Source organism: Oreochromis niloticus, linkage group LG3 (genome assembly GCF_001858045.2).
Source record: "Oreochromis niloticus isolate F11D_XX linkage group LG3, O_niloticus_UMD_NMBU, whole genome shotgun sequence".
NCBI lineage: Eukaryota > Metazoa > Chordata > Actinopteri > Cichliformes > Cichlidae > Oreochromis > Oreochromis niloticus.
Genome location: NC_031967.2, coordinates 71,001,379 through 71,023,493, shown reverse-complemented (window position 1 = coordinate 71,023,493; position 22,115 = coordinate 71,001,379). Strand labels below are relative to the sequence as shown.

The window sequence follows — 22,115 nt, the reverse complement described above, 5'->3', positions numbered from 1 at the left end:
ATAAAATTCACCTTGAAGATGTCAGACGTCAAGCACAGCACACCTGTAAGAATCATAGTTTCTAAGTTAGACGGTGACCTTGGTGGATGTAAGTTTTATTGCACGGTTAACATAAGTGCACTCAAAAACACAACCTTCTGGATGGAGGGAAAAATGTCACAGAGGTCTCTGTATAAGCTTAGAAATATTGCCAATATTTCACTTTTCTCAGTAATGTCCAGATCCTTGTCCTCGAGACGACAGAGGAGATAAATCTTTGGTTCTATAGGATTTATGTTATACAACATCAGAGACTTTTGACATGAGCCTGTGTGGCACTTATACTTCAGGCCACTTCATGTTCCTGTGTTTCCTCACTCCTTATGTCCTCGAGGTGGATGTTAATGTGCTGGATGATCCTGCATGATTGCAGATGGTAACAGTGTGGGGGTTATGAGAGTGGAGAGGACCTAGCCGAAAAAGCCAGAGTTAGAGGAATTAAAGCAGCCATGGAATACAGTCCATCTGGTGTAAGCTCTAAGTCAGGTGTTAGGGCACCAAACAGCACCCTCTACTGTGCGTTCTGTGGATTTTTCCAACTGAAGATTTCCTTCTGAAGCTGAATTTTGGTTCAGTGGTTGCTTTATGACCTATATCACAGTTTTGTACACAAAAGTCACTACTCACTTGTTCCTGTGTTGATGAACTTCTCATCTGAGTGATCAAAACAGTCTGTACCTTTGTCAGTCACAGCTCCAGATGTCTCTTTCATGAATTCTGTCCAGCACTGTGTTAATGTTTTCATTCAAATTACTTCAAGAGTTTTTCAAATATGTGTGAAAGAACAAATTCAATAACATGCTGTCAGCGTAAGAAACTCATGGTTTCAGAGGTTTACTTGGAGCAAATAGAAAAACATGCTGTCAGTACAACACATATGGTAAATGGTAAATGGCCTGTATTAATATAGCGCCTTACTGGTCCCTAAGGACCCCAAAGCGCTTTACATATCCAGTCATCCACGCACACATTCACACACTGGTGATGGCAAGCTACAGCCACCCTGGGGCGAACTGACAGAGGCGAGGCTGCCGGACACTGGCGCCACCGGGCCCTCTGACCACCACCAGTAGGCAACGGGTGAAGTGTCTTGCCCAAGGACACAACGACCGAGACTGTCCGAGCCGGGGCTCGAACCGGCAACCTTCCGATTGCAAGGCGAACTCCCAACTCTTGAGCCACGTATGCACTCATCCGCCACTTTACTAGGTGCACCTTGCTAGTACAAGCTTGGACACTCTTTTTCCTTCAGACCTGCTGTCATTTTTCGTGACTTTAACTCAGCGAGGTGCTGGAAACATTCCACAGAGATGCTCCGTGTTGACATCATAGCATCACACTGGCTGTACATTTGTCAGCTGCAGATCTACATCTCTTCTTTGACCTCATCCAAAAGATGCTCTGCTGCATTGTGACTGTGGAGACTGTCTGAGTTCAGCATGAAATCTTCTGCTGTCTAATTTTGGTGAGTCAGTGAAAACTGCAGCCTCAGTTTCCTGGTCTTAGCTGACAGGTGTGGTCTTCTGCTGCTGTAGCCCATTGGAGCCGTGCTTAATGTAATGTTTGTTCAGATGCTCTTCTGCAGACCTTGTTTGTAACAAGTGGTTGAGTGAACTATTTTTCTTTCCTGTCACACAGAACTACTGCTAAAAACCCAGCAGATCAGCAGTTTGTCAAATACTCAGAGCAGCTGGTCTGACATCATCAACCTCCCTTATTCTGATGCTCAGTCTGTCCTGACCATGTCTACATGTTTGAGGTGTTGCTGATGTGAACGGCCGATCACATATTTGGATTACTGTGACGAGCTGTGGAACAGACGTACCTAACAAAGTGTTTAGCATGACTTTACTGGACTATACAGTGGTTGATGCTTTGTTCTCAGACTCTGTATGTTTTCTTTGTTTTCTGATGCACAAAGTTTAACAAGTATCATTTTGATTTTCTTGATTTCAAGTTTTATAAAATCCTTCACACTTCATTTTTGTGGCTGAACAGTTTTTCCGGACATGTTTGCAGTAGTCTTTAAAAAAAAAAATCAGCAAGGTTTTAATGAAAGTTAAAAAAAAAAAAGAAAAAAAAAAAAGGTCTAAGTCGTAAAGTATTTTATTGATTCATCACAGAGCTGAACTGACCAACTTTACATGTTCTGAAAAAGGTTTTGATTACTGAAGTGTCTTTGTACAGGTGACTGTACGAGAACTGCATTAATAGCGGTGAAAATTACATTCTTGTTGTGCTAAATTGAAGAGAGAAATCCAAAAGAGCAAAATCATTTTAAATGTCATGTAATACTGTGTTGTAGGAAGGGGAGGAGCCACATGCAGGACTCGGAAACTGAATGAACTCAGAGAGGCAGATTTATTTGCTAATTAACAGATTGAACAAACTCAAATACACAAAATGTTGAAACTCCACCTGAAACAGGCAAAACTAGGACCCTGAACAGTGGAAGCAAAACTGAGCACAAAGGGCACATTACAGAAGACTGTCAAAATAAAACAGGAAGTACAAGAAAGACACACTGAGACTCAGACTAAGACATGTAAGCTTGGCTCCACGACGCAGAACAGAAAGGAGACAGACACGAGTATGTGACCGAGACACACAGATGATACAGAGGCAGACAAAAAAACCAAAGGACCAAACATGAACAACAATAAGCACTGAGATAGAAAAGTAAATAATGAAAACTCAGAAAATACACAACTAACGACTAAACAAAGAGAGAACTAATATAGTGCTAAAATATGAAAACCTCAGACATCCAAAAGGATGAGTCACAACACAATAATCAAAAACTGGGTCAAAAACACGGCAATCACACAAACCAGATTCAAACAATCACGTTACTTTAAGTAACATGATTTTTCACGACTTTTCAACAACTTCACGTGACAACAGGAGAAAAATGACATAATGACTCATAATATAGATGTGCAACCTTTAATGCATCTGCATAACTGTTTAATTCATCATTCATGAAGATCCACTCATTCATCCAAATCTCTACTGGTCATTAACTTTAGGAATTATTACAAGAGAGTTTCTCTGCAGTCGAGCTTCTTATAGCTGAAAAACAAACAAACAAACAAAAAAAAAAAACAACAACAACAACCCAGCACAAATGTATAACTCCCTATAGAGCTGAGCAAAGGATGATTACGGTTTATTTTTCCAGGACTCATCTTTGAGCAAGACTCTGTGATTCCAAGTGTCGCACATCATATTTAAAACCTGTGACGTCTGCATGTGGGAGACTAGATTTCATTAGGAATTCAGCTGTTTTTAAATAAAACATTTATGTCCCACCTAGAAATCTTTAAAGATAAAATGAACTGAGCTCATTAACTGAATCTCCAATTTGTCCCACAGTGCCACGAGCTCTAACGCCTGGGATATGTGGAGCCAAAGAGAGCCTTCAAAGCGCAGTACAGCTCAGGGTCCTTGATGGGGAACTTGTCAGAACTAATCGTCATTCCTGTGTTGTCAATAGTGTAGGCATATTGCAACTGCAGATAATGCTTGTTGTACATGTAACGGGTGGATGTACATGTGTCACCCAGACAGGCAGCAAGATGGAGGGTGGCTTCATAATCGCAGAAAAAGAGCACCAGGGACAAGACTAGAGTGATAATGTAGAATGGGACATCGTCCGGTCCTGGGGGCAAATACAGAACTGTAACATAGTCTGGGCCAGGCGCCCCGTGTGTCTCCTCCAAAAACTTAAACCGCATATATGCACCATCTTCTGGTGGATTCATCGGGCTCACTTTTATGTTTGGAATGACACGATGCTCACGCTGCATTGAATTCCACCTCACTGGCAGAACATCAGGACGATGGTTTTTTTGAAAAGGTCGACAGCATTCTTCATCAGCACAGACAAAAATTCTGTCCTTCAGCCTTATGAGCCCTGTAGCGATACCATAGGCTGCATCAGCAGTAATATAGCAGTTCCAGGGAGAATATAAGACTACATCTGTGATGGAGGATAGTGGCATCAAACAGCTGGCTGGAATCATGTAGGCAGAGTCTATTTCTCCATGTGCTACAAAGGTGATACGAACGGGCCTTTTTCTTCTTCGTCTCTTCTTTTTTTCTTCATCAATCTTTTCTCTTATACAATTAAACATGTCCACAAGTTGAAAGAGGACTTGAGACTCTACGTTTTCTATCAGCCATTTCTGGATAACTTCAGATTGTTCCTGATCTTTACACTGTTCCTGTACAAACTCTATTAAAAATTCCCTGTCAGCTCTGCTCCTCAGTGGGTTTTCAATGCAGTGTTTAACTCTGGCGAGCCTCCGAAATATTGTTCTGTAAGAGAAATTATGAAGAATTTAGATTTTTTAATTAACTGCTCCTGTATTTTTTTCCAAAATGGAGAAAAACCTTTAGACAAATAAGCATCTTTAACTCTAGGAATATCTACGTTACAGTGTAGATATTATTTTCAAACTCACTCGATTTTTTCAAGTTCCCTTTGCATCGCCTTGGAGTCGGCACGTATGGATTCAGCATTCTCTCTCAGGTTCTTACTAGCATCTGTCTGACAGCAGTCCAGGCTTTTGCAGTTCTCAATGAGCTCTGGGACTGAGAACACGAGTCCAACTGCTCCTCCTGCGATCTGACCGCGAAAAGAACATCACATAAATGACAAAAGCTGGAGTCTCATTCATAAATGTGGCACACAGAAAAACAAGGCAAAGTAACTGTGGACCCCTCACTGCTCAGGCAAATATAGAGTTGTTTTAGCTTACATGAAAACAATAAACTGTACTATTACTGTGTGATTTATTAGTATTACTGAAGGTTCCTCGCCATAGCAATACCAACAGGATTTTTTTATCTTATAAAATGAGTAACAGTAGGGTGGACATTAGGTAAGGCTGCACTTTTTGCAGTGATGTCGTGTAGAAAACAGTTTCTGTATCAGTAATATGTTTTCTTATTCTCTGTTAATCATATTAACTGCACAAGATTTTTAATGCTATTGATCAAGTCTAAAAACAGCATGTTAATACGTCTAGGCTGCACTACTGTCTTGTAAATTCCCTTTAAGTCTGCCCCTCCCTGAGTCTGGTTCTGCTGGAGGTTTCTTCCTGTTAACAGGGAGTTTCCACAGTTGTCAAAGTGCTTGCTTGTAGGGGGTCGTCTAATTGTTGACGCTCTATTATTGCAGGGTCTTTACCTTTCAATCACTGTTGTGACTCGGCACAATAGAAATAAAATGTAATTGGATTTTCTTTGATACTTACCCGTCCTACAGCTTTCCCTGCTGCTTGCCCTGCTGCTTTCCCTGCTGCTTTTCCTGCCGCTTTCCCTGCTGCTTTTCCTCCCACACGTTCAGCCACAAGTTTTCCTGCTCCTCTGGCTGCTTGGGAAAGGACAGACAGGCCTATTGACAGCAGAGTATGATGAAAAAGAGCTTCCACAGACATCACATCTTTGAAGACATAAGACATGATATTTTTTAAGCTGACACTGTCGTGCAGTTTCAGTCCGTTGCGTTCGGCCATTGCTCTCAGGATGTATTCCATCACATCGCCGCAGGAACCATTGTCCTCTGCTCTCCTCTGCACTTCCTTTTTCAGTGACTCCACAAGTTTCTCCATTTTTGCATGAAGGTTTTTAATCTTGTTCGAGACCTCTTCTGCCTCTTTTAAGGTGGAACTTGAAACGATGGCATCCACAACATCAGTAGTCACATTGGTAGCTAAACCAACCCAGGATGCTATTGCACCACCAGCAGCTATAACAGGTAATGCTGCTCCACCTGTGAACAAGGTTGCTACACCAGCTAAAGTCATGGCAGCTGCCCCGCCTACAGACACAGTACTACCAACAACTTTAGTGACATTAACATTTTTCTTATTTTCCTCCAACTCGTTGGCCAATTTGTCCAACTTGTCTGCACATTTTTTCAGCAGAGCCCCAAAGGAAAAGATTTTTTCAACCAGGGCGTTAGCGACATCCATGATGAGATCACACCAGGAAGGGATCAGCAGCTGTACTACAACAACAACAACAACACAGAGAAAACAGAATAACAGTAAGTTACAATGACCTCTTACTAGCAGGACAAAAAAAGGAACAGTGATGAGCACAGATTCTGTTGATAGCTGTGAAAAGTGAGAAAGCTACATACACATCCTTTGTTAAAATTGTGTTTTACTGCTTTTATATGTTTAGAAGAGACTCCGATCTGAAAGTCACTTTTGGTTTTGACTGCTGAGAGGGGAAGGGGTCAGCACTGCTTCCACATCATTGAATGGAAAAATACTTTAATGAAATGTGTGTATTTTTGACAGAGAGACTCAGTTCTGAGGTACTGATTGTCTGAATTTAGGTTTTTCTGATAGGCTGTTTTTAAAAAAACTTTTCTCCAAAATCAGAAACCCTCATGGATGTTGATGTTTCAAGAGCATTCATGGTGTCTTTCAACGTGTCAGTACGATAAGCTGTCAGATTTTAGTGTGGACACTTGTAAGGGCACATGTCTGTGAAACACTGTAAAAATGTGATTTTGTGATTGGTTTTAGGGCGTTTCATTAGGTGGCATTTCTTGGTACAAGGTACATTTTTTTATGTTAAATAAATGGGCTGATTCTTATATAGTGCTTTTCTAATGTCACAGAGCACTCAAAGCACTTCATATGCCACACTCACCCAAGCACTTTCTTCAGTGCTTTAAGTTCTCTCAATCTAAGCATTTATAATCAAATGGATGCATCGGAGAGCAACATGGGGTTAGCATCTTGCCCAAAGATACCTGGCATGCAGACTGGGGCAGCCAGGGATCAAACCACAAACCTTCCCAATAGTAGGTGACCTGCTCTACCACCTGAGCTACAGCCACCCCACAAAGTATCTGCTCTTAGTATCTACTTGGCTGGGGTTCCAAGCTCTCCGATGCGATCTGAAGATTGGAGGTCAACAGCCTGCATGCCAGTGATGGACCAGTCAATGGCGCCACACATCTGCCATTTTTTAAACCTGGAAACGGCTGCATACAAACCAACACCACGTCCAAGGACAAGGTGCAGACGTTTACCATTGGTTTAATTTATCGCCCTGATGTCCTTGTGTTGCATACAAATGATGTCACTGGACTTTCAGTCACATTGTTATAACGACCCCCCACACACGCAGAGGTAGTACTCAGTGGTAATGGAAAACGACTGAAACCAAGTTGAGCTGAGTCGAGGTACCTGTGGAAGAAAAGCAACAGTCCCAGAACACCAAACCTTAGATATTTTTGCAATTTCTTTCCCCCGGGGAACTAAAACAAGCTTTTCCTAAAATTTTCAGATGATGTTCAAGTGTTTTTTTTTAATTTATTTATTTTTCACAGTAAGACCAGAACTCCAGATCCATATACGAGCATCAGACTTCCTAACATCAGACCTTTCCATCCACTCAGTCTTGGGAGTAAACAGCAATGGTTGTTGTTCTGCAGAGCTGCAGTTTCATGTTACATGTTTTAATATCATATTTTACATATTAATTTCAGAACATTTTAAGATTGTTGATGAAATCTCTTGCAGAGTTTTCCACTTTGGAAAAACCCATCAAATTTCAGGCAAAAAGGCTTAAAGAAATGAATATTGAAGGTATTTTCACTGCTGCAAATGTAAAACAGGTCAAAGTGAACCCAAACAGGGTTACATACAATTACTGAGGAGCAGCCAGAGTGTGCTGCAGTGCAAGGTCAGGGGAAACTGCTGTTTTGGTGTTGGCTGTGGCACAAACAGCCTGTGTGTTGTTGCAAATACATAACATGCAGATCTGGATGGTCTCTGAGCTGCTATGTTTTGAAAGAAGTAAGCTATGACTCCACTGAGTGTAAAGTATTAAAAAGTGATCTAAAGCATGACAAAGTTTTCTGCCTCTTACTGATCTTAAAGTTCCAGTAAAATAAAGCTGGTTGATGCCGTGCAGCCGCTCAGACGATGAGAAACACTCACTTTAAAGCAACAGGAATGTTTTTATGTTTCACTGACAAGTGTGAGATATATCTGGACCTCATGCATCCCTGTTAACTTTAGCCCAAATAATGAAAAAACAAAACAAACAAAATTAAATATTATTTGTTCCCAGACACTCAAACTCAGACGCAGAGTGACGTCTTCTGTGATTTAATTAAAACATTGGTTACTTGAGTCAACATTAAATGACTCAAGTTAAACAATGAATGGCAAATTGTATGATTAGTTTTCATTAGTGGAAAAATAAAGTGAAAATAAACCATCTAAATGATACAGACCCTCAAAGCTTCAGCTTTGGCTTCCTGTAAACCATCTGATCTGCTATTTTTAAACGTTCAGTGGGCCCAGTGACTCCAGAGATGGTGTCGAGAGTAGGAGGTGGGGGTTGTCTCTCTGTGACAAATCTTATTTTGCTGTAATGTTTTTTGCTCTTTGTCCATGCTGTCATCCTCCAGCCTTTTATTAACACGTCCTCTTTTTCTAGTTTTTGTTTGAACTATATTTCCGAACATTTAAAGATTTGTAACAGTCAGAATTATGTGATGTCTCTTTAAGACAACCTATCTTAACATTTAGTGATGTCACAAGTATGCGCCACTGCCCTCTGTGGAGTATGGGAGAAACATGCTTGCAAATAGACGTCTGGACTGAGACACACCTCATATCTTTACCTCCCTGACTCAGACTGACGTTAGGGGTTGTGTGAAAACTGCTCGCTTCATAAGCGAGAAAGCAGCCGTTCACCAGGGAGTAAGGTTGGTGAAGAGTGTGTCTATTAAAGGACAAGCAGTGTTGAATCCCCAGTACCAGTGTGGTCGTGAGTTTTTGACTGTCCTGCTCAGTGTTTCTGCCACCTCCTCTCAACCACTGAATACAACCCACGTTACAGATTGTTTATGGAAACTCTTGTGGAGTTTTCTGCTTTAGGAAAAGTCATCAAATTTCAGGCAGCAAGACTTAAAGAACTGAACAGGGGAGACATTTTTCACTGCTGTCAGTTTTGAAACAGGTAAAAAAAAAAGTGTAAAAAGTGATCTAAAGCATGACAAAGTTTTCTGCCTCTTACCTGATCTTAAAGTTCCAGTAAAGTAAAGCTGGTCGATGCCTTGCAGCCAAACTCCAGCCTGCTCAGACCATGAGAAACACTGACCAGAGACCCTGTGAGTGCTGCTCTTTTAAAGCCCTGCAAGTCAGCCTCAGGAAGTCATCTGACTTCTTCTAAAAGAAATCACAGGAAGTCATGTGACTTACTGAGTACCCCCCACCCATCCTAACCAAGGCAAAATGCAAAACCATAAACACACTTCTTCAGTGAATATTGTTACTTTACTTCATTATTACAGAGCTGATTTAAAAATGAGAAATGTTTTTATGTTTTCCTGATGTCTTCGACTGACAGACTTCAGAGATGTGATGAGCTGCAGTGGGAGATATTTCCTAAAAACACCCCGTTACCTCCCTGTTACCTTTAACTAAAACTTATGTGAAATATTATTTTGTCTATGAAGACGCAAACGCTGAGACTCAGTGATGATTTCTGTGCATTAGTTAAAACACTGGTCACTGAAGTCCACATGAATTAAGTTAAATTCCTACACACAATGAGGAGCAAAAATAATTCACGATTTTTCTGTAATGAAAAAATAAAGTGAAAATAAATCATCTAAATGATACACACCCTATTAAAGCTTCAGTTTTGGCTTCCTGTAAACCAAGGGTGTCGAACTCCAGGCCTCGAGGGCCAGTGTCCTGCAGGTTTTAGATCTCAGCCTGGGTCAACACACCTGAATCAAATGATTAGTTCATAAACAGGCTTCTGGAGAACTTCAAGACATGTTGAGGTTGTTTAATTTATCCATTTAAATCAGCTGTGATGGATAAAGGACACATCTAAAGCCTACAGGACACCGGCCCTCGAGGCCTGGAGTTCGACACCTGTGCTAAACCGTCTGATCTGCTATTTTGAAACACTCAGTGTGCTCTATGAATAGACGTGACTCTAACACCATCCCTGTGTCACAGGTGGTGTGGGGAGGAGTTGGTGAGGTTTGTCTCACTGTGTTGACCTTCTCACCCAGTCATTACGTTACATTATTGTAACCTTATGTTATTTTACTGTATAATAATGTTTTTGCTCTTTGTCATGTCACACTGTGATTCTCCAGCCTGTATTAACTCGTCCTCTTTCTCCTTGTTTTTGTGCAACAGTTGTCCCAAAGTTTCTTTCAGGAATCACTTTGAATATTGTACTTCCAAGGTGACAAATGCATGTTGCATATTGGTATCTACCATCACACCAAATTTGAACATGACATACTTGATGTACTTGGCACTGGGAAATACCCCAGGACTCGTTGCTGCAGACACAAACTCTGGGAGCAGGAAGGATGTAGGAGGCTCCTGTGACGCCCTGTGACCCTTTATTTTATTTGTAATAGATGACCTTAGAAAGTGTAGAAGAACTGCACACCACACCACAGGCCTGTTTATTAACAGACATGTGCTGCATGCACTAATAATCTTATCTTTGAATCTGAAGCACACACACCTGCCTTGACACTGATTCATCACCATTATCTGAAAATGAAAACGAAACTTAAGCTCTAGTTTTTTAATTGAACAGTTGCCATGGTGAGGTGTGCACCATGTACACGCTTGAGTGTCGGTGTGTGAGTTGAACCCTGAGGCGGTGAAACCGGTTTGTGGATGAGAGCCGGGTGAGCCCAGCAGAGGAATGCTGTCTGATCGTTACACTGGGACAGGACTGAGTGTTCACAGGCGGGTCCTCTCGGTCAGCAGAGGGTTTATCAGGACTCTGAGCCTCACAGCAGGATGAAGATCGCGCTCCTCCTCCTCCTGAACGGTACGTGTGGGAGTTTTTCCAGGCAGGAAAGCTTTTGACATAAGTTATGGAAATCTACTGTCAGATCGTTTGCTGTTCAGTGAAAATCTGTTTACGTGACATGATTTGTTTTCACCTGGTGTTTAGCGTCAGGTGCGGCTTGCATGTGTTTGGAGGCACAGGGGCATTTCCGGCAGGCTGAGGGTCGCTCTGACCCGCCGTGAAAAATGAAACCGGGAGACAGGAAACAGAGACAAAAAAGAAAGACAAATGAGGAGCCGGTAATACGTATGGTCCCTCTCTAAAGGGTCGAGTTCCCTCCACTTCCATGAAAGACAACATGTGATAGTTTTTTTCAAACATATCACAATAATAAGATTATAGTGAGCTCCTGTGGTCAACGTGGAAGAAAAACATGAATGATGTCCCTCTAAGAAGTACCACTATCATTTTAAGTAATATTAAATAAACCTGTAAACAGTGTAACCCAGCTGAACTGAACACTGTAGCTGAGTTCAGTTTCATTCCTTTGACTTTCATTTATTTATTTTTGATTAGCTAAAGTAAAACTGCTCTGTGTCGTCCCCACAGATTATCAGACTTGTAGTAAAGACAGGGTCAAACCCACAGCATGGAGTTAACATTCTGTTTGTGTGTCCTCAGTTTCCCAGCATGCCCTGGCTGTGGTGGTGGAGGTGTATGAGGGGGAAGACTCCGTGCTGCTTCCCTGCCTGTACTCGGGTTTTACGCCTGAGAACAACCCCACAGTCACGTGGACTCGCCACGACCTCGATCCCAAATCTGTGCACCTACGACGAGAGGCAGGAGATGATCTCAGTGGACAACACCAGCGTTACAGCGGGCGCACATCGATGACTCCTGATGCTCTGGACACGAGAGACTTCAGCCTCACGCTGACAAAACCCAAACAAGCTGACAGCAGCAACTACGCCTGCACCATCACTGATGGGAAAAAAGAGTGGAGACTGACAGAAGTACAGCTGCAGGTCAAAGGTCAGCAACAAACCCAAACACCTGCTGTACACACAGGTCAACGTCCGTGTGTAAAATTTAAACACACACTTTTTCAGACTGTGTTTTACAAATTTGGATTCGAGAACATGTTACAGTGACACTGTGCCTGATCATTTATTTATAATCGACCGCGTTTATTTTGAAGTTACTCCTGAGTAAATAATGGTTATTGATTAAACTATATTTATTAGTATTATTGTTATTTCTCAATATTTTTACAGATTTACAGTTATTAAAACTTACAATACAAAACTTTTAGGGCTGATGTATGTAATTGTGGTGTTGTGAGTCTTTTAGGCGTGGCCTTTATCACAAATTATCTAAGACAGCTGTCTGATGGCAGGAACACTGAGAGGAACGCTTGTTTCCATCCTAGAACAGCGGTTTAGTATTTGCTTCTGTGAGAGAAATCTCATCTTAAAACAGAATTTTTCAGTGGACAGCGTTTTCAACAAGGCCAGGGATCCTCCAGTAAAGTCAGTCAGGCCCTTTGTATCTATACGCAGGCCAAAAAGGAGAAGCAGTGTGTGAAAAATAAGTCCAACCTTACCACTTTCATAGGACTTACAAGGCTAAGTAGCAGAGCTGTGTATTAGATTCAGCCATCCAACCAAGTGTCAGCTGTCTGTGTTTGATGATTTGCTAAGTTAGTAAAGCCATGTCCAAACTATTTGAAGTCGATTATTGTTCAGTGAGAAGTTGCTGATCTTCCCAGGAGTGGACATCGAAACAAATTCCCCTCAAGGTCAGATCGTACCGTGTTTAGACTCGACTAGGGTTAACAACTTGTTAACTATTAAATAAGGGACATTCTGGCGTGCCAGAAGCACAATGCACAACCAGCTGGGTTAATATGCACTGTATGTTCATATTGTTACAGTTAAAATGCCATTTTGATGCCTGGTAGAGCAGCTACACTGATCATTTTATTAAAGATGAAGGCGTTTGCAACATCACTGAGATTTAAAAACTGTCTAGTGTTTGTTTGAGTTTGGGAACTGAAGAGGAGTTTGGACCCGGAAACGGCTAATGATGTCAGACTTAAAAGGCGGATCGGTATTACTTCTGCTGCTTCTACAGCTGATACTGTGGTTTCTTGTCCTCTCAGACCAGCAGGTGGAGGTGAAGGTGAAGGAAGGGTCAGAGTCTGTCATCTTGCCCTGCAAAACAACACCTGATCTGCCTGAGAATGCAGCAGTGGAGTGGACTCGCTCTGACCGAGAACTTACAGTGGCCCATGTGTATTCAAACAACAGTGACCACCTTAAAAAACAGGACGACCTTTACTGTGGTCGCACGAAGATGAACAAAGACCTGCTGAGAACTGGAGACCTCAGTCTGACCCTGAAATACCCCACAGAGAGGGACAGTGGAGGATACATCTGCACCATCTACAGGGACAAAGACATCCTGAGACAGAAAGTAGTGCTGCAACATGTCAGAGGTCAGAGCTGATTGTCAGTGGCTCAGATTAACTTCAACATTCAAAGGTCAGAGGTCATAATTTATTTATTTTTTTTGTTTCTCCACAGAACGATTTCCACCCTGGGCCACAGCTGTTCTTCTTATTCTAGTTCTTGTTCTTGTGGTTTCTGGAGGTCTTTTATTTCATTTCCGGCACTATTTCATGTCAGGTGAGTGTCTCCTACTACACTACCCATAATGCCGATGGTTAGCAGGTGTCCTCTGGTGGCTCCTTGACTGCGGCTCACACAAACTTGTTCCAGAAGCTGAAAGAGTTGAGAGTTACAAACAGCTGATACAGAGAGCTGAAGAGAAACTTCCAGGTTTGTTCCTGTCAGTCAGAAAACCTCCTTCAGACTCAGTCATTGATCAGTGAAACAGCTCCACAACATGACTTTACTAAACAGTGTGTGTGCTTCACTGCATTGATCTGACACAGAGGCTGCATGTGTACAAGCTGTTCTTCTTCTGTGGTGGTAAACAGCAGGCTGACATGGAAACATGTGCTGACAGTAAATGTTGCAGCAGCTTCAGTAAATGTTCCTCCTTGAGTTGTGCTCAGTCATGTGGTGGAGAGCTTCAGATGTTCAGAGCAGACACATGAGATCTTCATGGTTTCTGTGCTGATGTGTGTGAGACATGGCCGACTGTGGAGGCTCAGTCTGTCTGTTCTTCTGCTCTTCATCCAACATGTCTGCAGCACTTTACAGGACGCTGCAGACTAGTTACCAAAGAACGAGTCAGGAACACATCAGGAACAAACTGAGACACAATCTGACTGAGACTAGAAGACAAGGAGGGGACAGGGAGGTCATGTGACCATCACAGCTGCTGCTGATGTCATCATGTTGTGCTTTGATGTCCTCTCAGGTTACAAGGTGGAGGTGGATTCAGGGGTGGAGTCTGTCCTGCTGCCCTGCAAAACCACAGTTTGCCTGCCTAAAGACGCTAAAGTGGAGTGGATGAATAGCGGTCACAGGACAGTTCACGTGTATAAGAACTGCTCTGACCAGCCTAAAGAACAGGACCAGTTTTACATAAATCGGACAAAAATGCAGAGAAACCTGCTAAAATCTCGCAACCTCAGTCTGACCCTGAAACACCCCACAGACTGGGACACAAAGACCTACACCTGCACCGTCTACAGCAGGGAGGGAAACATCCTGATGAGCAAAGAAGTGGAGCTGAAAGTCAGAGGTCAGTGCTGTAGTCCTTCCACTCTAAACTACTCCAAGGCATAAGTACCCTGTAATTACATGCTACTTGGAGGTAGCAAGACGCAAGTACAGTGTACTGGACCTGCTATTGTTCACATCCACAAAGAAACAGTGTAACTCCTTCTGACCTTCTCTGTACTTTACTCTCTAAACTAACTTCATATCTGACGTGCTCTTCGTGGTATGAAGCCATACTGCTGCTCACACCTCACACTTCCACCTTATCAACACAATCTTTACATGTAAGAACATCTCTATCTTCCATCATACTAACCTTCTATGAATCTTTTACAGCTATAGTTCTTTTTTTTTTGCCAAATTCCTATATTGCAGGCCAATTGTCTAAATGCAATGCAGGCAATTGGCTGGAATGTAGGCTGGATTTGCATGTAGGCAATTCCTTTCTTAGTGGCCTTTCCAATAAAATAAGTGGCATGCACCCCAGAAAGTACAGGGTGCTTGTGCCGTATTCACAGGCCGTATTATAAGTGTTACCAAACAGCAATACATTACCACCTCTGAGTCCCCCTTATCACAGAAACCTCTCTGTGATCACCACAGTCAAGGGTGGACATGAAGGATCTGCTGAGATCATTGTTCTCTTTGTCCTGTTTCCTTTAAGGAGACCAGTGTGTTTGATAATACAATTTACTGGACAGTGCTGCATTTATCTTTTTCCTTATTCGGCTTCAGTATAACAATTAATTATGAATCAAGGAAATATCATACAGCTTAAAACCTTAGGACACTTCTATAATGAAATTACAATAAAGACAAAAAGTCTCAAATAGTTTCTAATGAAAATAAATAAGAATTCAGTCTATTGCTGATCTTTCTCATCACTCTGCTTGTAATGTATGTTTGCACTGATTGCTGATCACGCTTCAGTAGTGGACCTCCGTCAGAAGGAATGGTACTCCACAGTAGGGCTGCCACGATTAGTCGACTAGTCATGATTACGTCGACTATCAAAATCGTCGATGACTAATTTAATAGTTGACGCGTCGTTTGAAGCTTTGTAAGATCCCAAAAGATGCAGGAATAAGTAGTAGGATTTAAGAGTGTAATAACGGACTGAAACAGAAGATGGCAGCACTGCATGTACAAGGATGCCAGCTGCCGTTAAACCCCGAAGAAGAAGAAGCAGTGTCCCAGAATTCATAGCGCGGCCCTGCTCAGTTTTCAACAATGGCGGCAGCTAGTTAGTTTTAATATTACTCTTATTATTTTTTCTGGGTCACAAAATAAACGTTTAACATATTTTCAGGCGAGAATGTAGCTGTGTAAACCTCAAATATCTGCTCAGTTTATCAAGACACCACATATTTTCAAAAGCGCTCCGACGTTTTCGGAGACGTCTGTTACCCACCAGCTCGATAGCGAGCCGGGGTTCAAGGCTCACTAGAGCCGGTGAGAACACCGGACTCCGGGCAAATCGTTTTAAAACCCACCGCCGTCTTTCACTACTCAGGTTAAACATGATATATAAGTCACTTAGATAACTTAAAAATGTTATTGTTTGGCTTTTTTTTTAGTATTTCATCTGTTCCTGAGTAAATCTGTTTGGCTGAGATTAAAGTTATAGTTTTTACACAGCTGAATAAACGTCAAGCAGACAACTGATTATCAGAAGTGTGAGATGCTCGAGAATATACTCCGGTGTCCCGTTATATTTTAGATAGCAAGGAGTTTATTAAACTTCACTGAAACAATCTGCAAATTTCATTAAAATTTAATAAACTATCATCTTGTCTTTATTTTTTGTTAGCACATATCTTAAACACTTAAAGCTGTAAGTTAATGATAGTTATTTAAGAGCAGATGCATGCTGGTGCAATAAGCTGTACATTTTACGTCCAATGGATGCATGATCTGATTAGTCGACTAATCGCAAAAATAATCGGTGACTAGTCGACTATCAAAATAATCGTTTGTGGCAGCCCTACTCCACAGCGATGTAGTTCAAAGAAGTTTAATAAAGGAGGTGGCAGATGGCATCAACAGGATGGACAGCATTGGTAGGGCGTGACCGAATTGTAATATAGTAAAGTGTAGGTGAAGAGTGTGTGTGTGTGTGGTCATCTGTAAACAGAAAGAACACATATGTGTATTAATCACTATGAGTAGCACAATACTGTGTGTTTCCAGCTGAATGTTATACAATCTATGATGATATAGCCACTAGATGGCACCCTAAGACCATAAATGAATTTTTTGCCCGTGTATACATCGTCAAACAGGACCTCTACAGATTACAACTACTCAGGCAATAACCATAAAGATAGTACATAGTTACATCCACCACAACAGTAAGTTATATATGAAATGAAATATGGACTGAGCCAAGGCTGCCTGTAGTAGCCCAAAAGCCGCATCATAGTGATAGCAATGGGACTCGCTTCTTACTTAGCAAATAACACAGATAACGTTAAACATCACTCTTATCTTACAATACTCACGTGGTAACCACGCACACAGTATTAACTCACACAGGGACGCAGGTAAATACGTTCATGTTCAGCGCCGAACCACACTGAACGTGTTCACAATCGGAAATACAATACTGAGGTGCATCATGGGTAACGTAGTCTAAACAAGGTGCAGTACCAAGCGGACTTTTAACACTGCTTCTCAAACGCTTCCTCCTCTGTCTCTCAGTCCCCCAGGTGGAGGTGGATTCAGAGGTGGAGTCTGTCCAGCTGCTCTGCAAAGCCACACTTCCCCTACCTGAAGATGCTAAAGTGCAGTGGATGGACAGACAAGACAGGAAGGTCCATGTGTTTCAGAACGGCTCTGACCAGCCTGAAGAACAGCACAGTCGTTACAGAGACCGAACAAAGATGCACGAAGACCTGCTGAAAACTGGAGACCTCAGTCTGACGCTGAAATACCCCACAGACAGAGATATAAAGACCTTCACCTGCACCGTCTACAGCAGGGAGGGAAACATCCTGCTGAAGAAACAAGTGAAGCTGATAGTCAGAGGTCAGTGCTGTAGATACAGGTCAAAGGCCATATCGTTGTTCAATTTCGAGTTCAATTTCTAAAAGCTTTTAGTTTAAATCTATTTTCAGGTCATTCAAATAAAATAAAATAAATTCAGTGCTGTAGATACATGTCAGAGGTCAGAGGTCATATTGTAAGTTTGACTCCTGTTATCTGTTATCGCCAAATATTTCAATCAGTGCTGATCAGAGGCTGATTGAAGGTAAACATTTCTTCAAATGTGTGAAGTAAACCTGCAGTCTAAAAGAGTGAAGTGCTCTCCTCAGATAATATAATACTGTGAGGCTTTACAGTATGTTGGGGCCGGATTATTCAAGACGTGTGAGGAACAGGATTTAAATTTAAAAAAGCAGATGAAGAGCAGCAAATATGGAGAAAGATGGTTTGTCTTTGTATTGTTTGTCAGCACTTACACTGTGGATCACCTGAAGGCTTTTCAGGGAGCTTTTATTGCAACATCATTCAGACAGGATGCTTCTGTTTGTGTGTCCGAATTCTGGAGATATTATGCAAATGAAACAAAGCAGTCCTGCATATTTGTTTAATATGTGAGTCGAAGGACTTATCCTGGTCAAATATGACTCCAAGATTCTTCTTCTTCTTCAGTGTTACTGAAGGCCAAGATAATGCAGAGGACAATATTCTCAGATATGTCAGAATTTACAAGTAGAAAGTTGTCCAGGTCTTTGTCTATAGGACACGCTGGTATTTAAAATAACTGGTTTGTATCGTTTGGATTAATAGATAAATGTTACTATCATCAGCACAGCAGTGAACCCTTTCTAATTTTTAACACGTTGAGAAGTCTCCACATTTACATGAACAGATTTAAATCGGTAAAATTACGACTCATCCCAGTGCAATCCGACTATGCTGGTCTCCATAGAAACATGTTGTGATCAGCAATTTCAAACTGAGGTCTAAAAGGACAAGTTCAGAGATGAGTCCACTGTCAGAGGCTGTAAAACTGAAACTCATCACATAAACTATTCTTGTGTGATTTATCACACAGCTGTTTTTAAACAAGTTGACAAAGAGTTAAATGTTCTGGAAGGAGTCAGAGCAAAATGTATTTCTATAGCACATATTAAAAACAAAGTTGAACAAAGTGCTTCACAGTCAGACAGAGCAGTAGCTTGAGACAATTATAACAAAACAGTGAAGAAGAAACAGGGCAAAAGAACAACATAGGTGACAACACAACCAAGATAATAGTCAACTAGTTTGAATCAAAAGACAAAGTAAAAAGATGAGTTTTGAGACGCAATTTAAATGACGGGATAGACTTGGAGGTGCTAATAAGAGCAGGGAGGTTATTCCAGAGTCTAAGTGCTGCGGTAGCAAAGGCCTGATCACCTCTGGACTACAGTCGAGACCTCGGTTGTGTTAGGAGCATCTGTTTGGAAGATCTTAGTGCTCTGTTGGGATTGTACAAATGGAGGAGTTCGGATAGATAGTACAGCTCATGTTGTGTTTGTTGTCCTCTCAGTCTGTCAGGTGGAGGTGGAGGAGGGGGCGGAGTCTGTCCAGCTGCCCTTCAAAACCACACAAAACCTGCCTGAAGATGCTGAAGTCATGTGGATGGACAGTGATTATAACACCCACCTTTGTACGAACTCCTTGGACAAGCCTGACAAACAGCACCAGGTTTACAGAGACCGAACGAAGATGAATGAAGACCTGCTGAAAACTGGAGACCTCAGTCTGACCCTGAAACACCCCACAGAGAGAGACAGTGGAGAGTATGAATGTGTGGTCTACAGCAAGAAGATCAACAGACACAAAACTGTGCTGCTCAAAGTCAAAGGTATCTGCTTGTTTGATTGTTCATTTATTTAATTGATCGTGTGTGTGTGTGTGTGTGTGTGTGTGTGTGTGTGTGTGTGTGTGTCTGACTGTCTTGTGTCTCCTCTGCAGGGAGAGTTCAGGTCCAGGATCAAACAGGGGACATCAGGAACAGAAGCAGCTCCATTGATCCGACTCCTCTGATGGCTGATCAATCAGTTTGATCTGTGTGTTCTTTGATTATTGATCAGTGATGTCAGAGTGGAGACAGTGTGATGTTGTTGTTGTGTGTTTGAGACTTTTAGTGTCCATGAAGGTCTCTGCTGCCGTAGGTCCTCTGAACTGTGACAGAGGTCTCACTCTGGAGGAAACTCTCAGCACTTTCCAGCAGCTCCTCCATCATGGAGGACGTTCCCTCACTGTAACAGGTGGAGGAGAGAGGAGAGGAAGCACAGGTGGATCCTCTGAGGAAGAGGAGCGTTCCTACAAACCACATGATCACATGACCAGAGGACAAGCATGTGTAGAAACACATTAAAGTCAGCCTGTAAACTCATGAGTTTTTCTGCTGTAAATGGAGCCGTGTTGTATTTTCTTTAGCACAAAGCTGAGCACAGTAAGGACTGAGATGAAGACATGAGAACAGATGAAGTTAGTTTGGACTTCCTGATGCTGACTCAGACTGAGGTGACGAGTGGACGCTAACAGTTTCTGTGTCCTTGATGGAGCTTTCTCGTCTTCTCCACATCTCTGCTGGACATAATCTTTCTTCACAGTGAACAGCAGCTGGTGTAAGAAGATAAACTCTATGTCAGTCATTCTCAAACTGTGGTACACGTACCAGTGGTGGTACTTGGGCTCCCTGTGGTGGTACGTGGGAAATATCCCCCCGCCCCCCAAAATTAAGATGAAATAATATACCATTGTGGAGGTATGCAAAGATGACACGAGAGTTCCCGAGGCTCCTCTGGGATCCGGAGTCGACCAGAAAACGTTTCCGCGAGCGTGAGTCCTCTATGAAGAGCAGCCTTTCCTTATTGCCAGCGGTCGTGGCTGCTACAGAGTGCTGGTGGGCTCGTTTCCCTTGGCCTTAAAACTGCAAGCTGACCAAAATGCTGATGGTAAAAACACAGCCCTTTTTCACGCTGCCTCCGTGCCGTGATCCCAACCACCATCGATGAGTCGGAGTCCCCCAGGAGAATCGGTGGGAGTGCAGGAGATGCTGTCGGAACTATCACCTGGATGCTGAAGCTCCTAGTAGCCAGAAGAGCGATAATCCTTTGAGACCAGCAGCAGGGAGTTGATGAGGCCAGCTCACACTGGTGCTGATAACTGTCAGAGGAAGACATGAGTAAAGAGGAATCCAGCGTCATCCATTCCTACCAAGGACAGCGTGCTCTCTGCGTGCTCTCTATGAGCTCGAGAGCGGTACCATCACCCAGGCCCGAGAAAGAGAGTAGTTTCTCAGCCCGCTCTGCGTCGGAGAGAAAATGTTGCCACAGAAGCAGCGACTTGAGAGTGGTGTATTTACCTTGGATGGGGGGTTCCTGGAGGAGGGTCATCACACAGCGGGTGGACAGTGGATCCAGCGAGGTTTAATGAAGACAGAAAACATATAAATCACCTTGAGCGACTGTTGTTGTGATTTGGCGATAGATGAATTGAATTGAAAAACTAAACAGCAGTGGTGTTTGTAGTGTTACTGAAGTTGGGCTAGCTAGTATGTGGTGGCTAGCTACACAGCTATGGTTAGCATAATATAAACACAGTGAAGCTGGAGGGTGAACACTAACTTTTTTCCACTCGATAAAATCTAACGTGAGGGTTCCCAAAGGTTGGGGACAAATGCAATCGCATGGCAGGATGCTGTAAACAGATCAAACTTCAGTCAGGAGAACAACTGAGATAATCCTTCCACAATACGAGGTTAGTCATTCATATACTGCTGCATGGGCTGGGCTGTAGTTACATCGTAAGGTTTTAAAAACTGAGCTTTAAAATGAACAGTGGTGATAAAAACCGAGAGAGGCCGACAGTGATCACTGACTGTTTGTAGGGGCTTGTTGAGATTAAATAGAACAAGACACAAAGCATTAAAACATGTTAAAAATACAACAGCCTTAATAAACAGAGTAGTTTGGACCCGGAAGCAGGTTTCATCAGGTCATCACTTAAAGACCGAATATCCCACCTGCTGTGAATGTTTCAATGCAGTAAAGTTGTTGTTATTATCATTATGTCACATCCTGTTTATGACAGTTAAAATAAATAACATTCATATAAGAAATAAAATTGTCTTGTGTAAACTGTACGTGGTGTTAAATACACCTATACTACTGTACTATAATGTGGGTCATAAGGCTGGTACTTCAAGAGCCATATATTTTATGAGGTGGTACTCACTGTGAAAGGTTTGAGAAGCACTGATCTATGTGAAACTTGATATCAGTAATAAACTAGGGTGCATCAGTCATTGATTAGTTTGACTGACTGCAAGGAAATGGAATAATTTGAACTACTTCTAAAGATTTATATTCTTATATTCATGGTTTCATATTTACATGTTTCTTCTCAGTTTGTTTGTTTTTGGGTAAATTACATTTATTAAATGAACGTGCTCAGAGTTGTGAAACTTCAGCTCCCACAATGCTTTGGAGGCTATCAAAAGAAAATCCATGGTCTGTATGTCCAACAATCCCAGCAGGTAAGTCAGTTTAAAACTGGTTCCTGGCAGGA

The 22,115-nt window shown here is 42.1% G+C and overlaps 3 protein-coding genes and 1 long non-coding RNA gene across 5 annotated transcripts in view; 3 read left to right on the top strand and 1 right to left on the bottom strand.

The window, feature by feature from the left end:
* Nucleotides 1–22,115, top strand: part of LOC100705635 (uncharacterized) — a 172,581-nt gene that overhangs the window by 108,621 nt on the left and 41,845 nt on the right. The gene's annotated exons all lie outside the window — the stretch shown is intronic.
* Nucleotides 1,140–2,825, top strand: LOC112844696 (uncharacterized). Its single transcript, XR_003217427.1, has 2 exons — nt 1,140–1,504; nt 1,678–2,825. It is a non-coding gene; the product is annotated as an uncharacterized LOC112844696 (long non-coding RNA).
* LOC102080651 (uncharacterized) lies at nt 2,382–9,252 on the bottom strand. Of its 2 annotated transcripts, none has more exons than XM_025904211.1 (4): nt 9,097–9,252; nt 5,301–6,050; nt 4,506–4,669; nt 2,382–4,359 (listed from the first exon to the last, which is right to left on the bottom strand). In XM_025904211.1, exons 2-4 carry the CDS (start codon nt 6,018–6,020, stop codon nt 3,426–3,428), a joined length of 1,818 nt encoding a protein of 605 aa, XP_025759996.1. In that variant the 5' UTR covers nt 6,021–6,050; nt 9,097–9,252; the 3' UTR covers nt 2,382–3,425. The 2 variants fall into 2 exon arrangements, with proteins under 2 accessions (XP_025759996.1, XP_019212684.1); XM_019357139.2 differs by having other exon boundaries at nt 5,301–6,055; nt 9,097–9,249.
* Nucleotides 9,900–13,909, top strand: LOC112844639 (uncharacterized). Its single transcript, XM_025904253.1, has 4 exons — nt 9,900–10,893; nt 11,536–11,886; nt 13,016–13,351; nt 13,440–13,909. The coding sequence occupies exons 1-4, from the start codon at nt 10,863–10,865 to the stop codon at nt 13,568–13,570; spliced, it is 849 nt and encodes a 282-aa protein (XP_025760038.1). The 5' UTR covers nt 9,900–10,862; the 3' UTR covers nt 13,571–13,909.

Bases quoted from the DNA above. Each gene is read 5' to 3' on its own strand.
- LOC102080651 (XM_025904211.1), bottom strand. From the start codon at position 6,020: ATGGATGTCGCTAACGCCCTGGTTGAAAAAATCTTTTCCTTTGGGGCT. The intron at 4,670-5,300 runs GTAAGTATCAAA...TTTCGCGGTCAG, and splicing joins CAGGGAAAGCTGTAGGACGG to ATCGCAGGAGGAGCAGTTGG. The intron at 4,360-4,505 runs GTGAGTTTGAAA...TTTCTCTTACAG, and splicing joins AGGGAACTTGAAAAAATCGA to AACAATATTTCGGAGGCTCG.
- LOC112844639 (XM_025904253.1), top strand. From the start codon at position 10,863: ATGAAGATCGCGCTCCTCCTCCTCCTGAACG. The intron at 10,894-11,535 runs GTACGTGTGGGA...GTGTGTCCTCAG, and splicing joins GCTCCTCCTCCTCCTGAACG to TTTCCCAGCATGCCCTGGCT. The intron at 11,887-13,015 runs GTCAGCAACAAA...TTGTCCTCTCAG, and splicing joins AGTACAGCTGCAGGTCAAAG to ACCAGCAGGTGGAGGTGAAG.